The following is a 3977-nucleotide window of genomic DNA, read 5'->3' as shown; positions in this document are numbered from 1 at the left end:
ACCACCATTAATCTAAGTCACTTTACATACACAAACCATTGTCCTCCCCATTTGAGTACTTTCTAGCACTAAGACCACACATTTGATGCAGAATTTGGGGGCATAAGAAAACTAAATGACAAAAGACATTGGCAATATAGATCAACAGCATGAGTCATTGTACCAACAGTAATAAAACTAGGAATCCATACAGCTGCGCTGCAAATTCAATACACATGAACTCGAAGGCAGGAGGATGGAGAAACAAAAAGGAACAATTTATAGTTTTTCTTGTGCCTGACTGTCTGTAGTTAAACCTGTACTCTGCATCTGTTTTGGAATATTTTAAGCTTAAATACCTACGAGTAGTTTAAGTGTTCAATGATATGGAATGCTTCATATGAAAAAATCACCTGAGAAGCATCCTGCAGGTTCTGGACCATATGCTAGAGGAGGAGGAATATATAGCTTGCGTCTTCCACCTGTAAAAAGTCAGCAATTTGACAAAACCTTTGGGAAAATAAGAATAAATACGAAGAGCAAAATAACTAACAAAATTCTTTCCTTTTTTTTTTCTTCCTCTCAAAAACATACCTTCTTGCATTGGGGGCACCCCTTCACCCCCTAGAATTCCCTGATCTAATCCTCTAATGACCTGAACAAATAAATAACCATGTAAAATAAAGTTGTCTGATGTAGATGTATGTGGGGAAATTATACGCAGCATCATTTGATATTTGATATTCTCTGTTTATTGTTTTGTAAAGAATGGTAGAGCAGCTTAATGAAAGAAAAATCCCAATTCACAAAAGTCGCATAAAAAGTTTCAAAAGTTCTTGTTGTAGATTACCTAATGGAAGATTCAATTTAGCTCTTTAATATCCTTCATCATTACGATTTACAATAGAAGGATTCACAGAAAAATGCTAGTACTGAGCAGTATCAAAAATATTTTTTTAAGCATTGTACATGAAAACTCTATCCACCCTTACATGGGGACAGTATGGAATATGGTGATCCGCCCGCAATCATCCATTAGATTAAGAAGGAATAAATTATCACCAATCTAAGCAAAGAATACCAAGTAACTAATATGGCATGCAGATAATGTAACCTATGGATGAAGACAAAAGTAGTAAAACTCACATCTCTACAGAGCACTATGAGCTGTGACTTGGCAAATACATGATAGCAAATAGTTTAGACCCTAGTCTTACAAGCCTCTAACTTGATTGGCTGTAAATTAGGAGTTCAACATAAAATCTTTCCACTTGCATGTTTGAGAAGAAAATGGAACCAAACTGATAATTCTAGCTAATACTTTCACACCTTACCAACGCCAATGCGCATAGTGAGAGGTCTGCCGCGTTTATAGCTGCTGTCAAAGACTCTCCCATCAGCGAATCTTGCAGTGTAATGGACCTGTGTCGAGGGAGGGAAAGAAAAACACAAATTGTGATGCTTCCACGTATTTACTAGTTGTTTTTCCGGTGAGATTATTTATAGGTGCTACTGCAGGGGGGAAAAAAAGCTGAAATAGTACTAAAACAAGTTGAATCTTCAAGGAAAATTTCATGACCAGAATGCATCAAATAGGTAGATCATGAATCAAACAAACCTAAACCTTTAAGGATAAAGTTATTCACAACTCCAGTTAAGTCAAGTACTTTATCAAAATTATTTCACAATTTCTGAGCACATGGTTTATTTAGATCCATTACATACCTTCAGCATGAAAGCCTCAAAATTACAGAAAATAGAAAAGACACACCAATTCTCCAATCAATATTGCCCCAGAAAACATGAGAGACCCGTTCAAGAACAGATAAAAGCTTATTAAAGTCTAGACACAGATTGAATTACTATCATTAATTAGTTGAAGCTCGTTATAACTACTTCAATAAAGCGAAATTCAGGGAAACAAAAAAAATCAAGATAATAAATTAGCAAAATTCCCGAATTGTTAGACTCACATTAATGAGCTCATTATATGGGGCATCCACACCAGACCCTACAGAAATATCACAGTAACCAAGGCCAGAGGGAACAAAGCTAAGATCACATGGTGGGTCTGCTACCGTAGCATAGTACTCAATTCTAGTGGCTTCAGCATCCAATGGTGAGAAAGCAAGAACAGAAGCAGCTAAAAGCCCCAAACCCACGTTAAGAATGCACTTCTTTGTCTTAGAAACTGACTTCAATGAGAGATTTGTTTCTCTGTCATGTGACAAACAAGAAAGACAAGAAAATGGTGAAGTAGGTTTGGAAGTGAGAGTGGGTTTGTTAGAATTGAAGAGGTTTTTTGAGGTTGTGAATGTTATAGCAGAGAGTGCTGCCATGTTTCGGGCAGTATACTGTAGCTTGTTGTGCTCTCAGCTCTGTCTATCCAATTGAGGTAAGGTGAGTGGTTTTAAAAAGCGGTTAAGTTAGGAGGGTGGATTGAACAACAAAAGCACTCTTTTGGAGGGGAGGAATTTTGATCGTTGGATATGGATAAGAGCCCTTATTGAAAAAATAATTAATTTAAAGTTAAAAAAAAATTCAAAGTAATTTCAACCTCAATGCCAAAGCCAAACACTCCTGAACTCATGCACATGCACCTGCTGCCTGCTTACTTGCAGATTTTGTCCAGTGGTCCTGATCATGCTATGAATTTAAAAATGAAGGTAACTAAAACCACCTATCGTTTTTTCGCCTCTGAATTTCCTTATGGATATGGAAACTTTTTTCCTTACAGCATAGAGCACAATTATGGATTTGGTTTTTCTTGTACAAATCAAGGAACTCCAGCTAGAAGTTAGTAATCTGCAACTTCACCTTTATATGGCCGAGGAACGGTTAAGGCCAGACAAGTGTAACAACAAAAGTTTTCCGCTTCTTCACTTTTGCTGTCATTTTGGTATTGTATCGATCTCAAATTACTGGTGTTCTTTTGTCTTTTGCTTAATAACTAATTGAAAGGTTATGCGAGGCTGACCTCCTGAAATTTACATCAATTCTGGACCTTGAGCCATTTGAGAAGACTCTTTTGGATACCATGGCACGTCTTCAAGAGAGAATGCTAGTGTTTTTTTCTCTTGAAATTAAATGATTGATTAAGTGTTATGTTCCAAAATGCCATGTACTAGCATGATGATTATATATCCATTTTGACTCTAATCTTTGCTGCAGAAATACATCTCGAGTAATCCAACATCTACGTATGACCCGTCAAATTTGCAGTTAATCAATTGTACAATTGTACTTTGATGCATAATTGGCATCAATCTTGAATTACTTGAATAATTAATTAATTAATTAATTAGGACTAAGAAAATGAAGCTCTTGGCACTTCATCTCTTATTAATTTGCTGGTGTTCTTAGATGGAGAAGGGGGGGATGCCAGACTTTGAAAATGAGATTGCAAGTCTCATCAGTAGCATAAATATACAGACATTTTGTGCCTGAAAATGGAAACAACCTCAGTTATGTTCGCATAGAATCTGATCAACCTTCTTGTGTTCCTGTGAGGTGAATAACGGTTGGAAGTTTGGTACGAGGATGATAGGAAATCTGTGTATATTTATGCTACTGATGAAACTGGTTTTTGTTTTTCTTAGCAACCAATCCTCCGCAGCAAATTTTGAGGCATTGTCTCATGGGACTAATAATGTAAATGCAAATCCTTGCAACATGGAAGGAAGCAATACGAACAACTCGAACAGTGAGGTCTTCCCAACTTGTTACCAAGCTTTTTCATCATTGTCATCAACTGATCTCCTCTCTGCCTTCAGCCTCCAGCCTCATTCCCAGCAGGATGCAGTAAAGGTTCTCCCTCTCTTTAGGCATCTTTGAAATTCTATGTGATACTGCTAAAAATGTATTGCTAAATTTAGAACCTATTTTTATGGCTATTTCATAACAAGAACATATTAACTTCTCTTGTCAGCATGACATTGGTGCTGGTCCAGGCTTTACTTCAATGTTGCAACAGCCACAGGCAGAGACCACGGCAAACT

General features: G+C 36.9%; 1 protein-coding gene across 1 annotated transcript; it reads right to left on the bottom strand.

Annotated features, from left to right (window-relative positions):
• Positions 1-365: 365 nt before the first annotated feature.
• On the bottom strand, positions 366-2437 carry LOC105136065 (peptidyl-prolyl cis-trans isomerase FKBP16-2, chloroplastic-like). The gene is made up of 4 exons (XM_011041245.1): positions 1953-2437; positions 1309-1401; positions 574-634; positions 366-461 (listed from the first exon to the last, which is right to left on the bottom strand). Exons 1-4 carry the CDS (start codon positions 2316-2318, stop codon positions 376-378), a joined length of 606 nt encoding a protein of 201 aa, XP_011039547.1. The 5' UTR covers positions 2319-2437; the 3' UTR covers positions 366-375.
• Between the last annotated feature and the right edge of the window lie 1540 nt (positions 2438-3977).

The sequence above is a fragment of the Populus euphratica genome, unplaced genomic scaffold (genome assembly GCF_000495115.2).
Source record: "Populus euphratica unplaced genomic scaffold, PopEup_1.0 scaffold156.1, whole genome shotgun sequence".
Lineage (NCBI taxonomy): Eukaryota > Viridiplantae > Streptophyta > Magnoliopsida > Malpighiales > Salicaceae > Populus > Populus euphratica.
The sequence above is the reverse complement of the archived record's forward strand: the minus strand, read 5'-3'. Positions and strand labels throughout refer to the sequence as shown.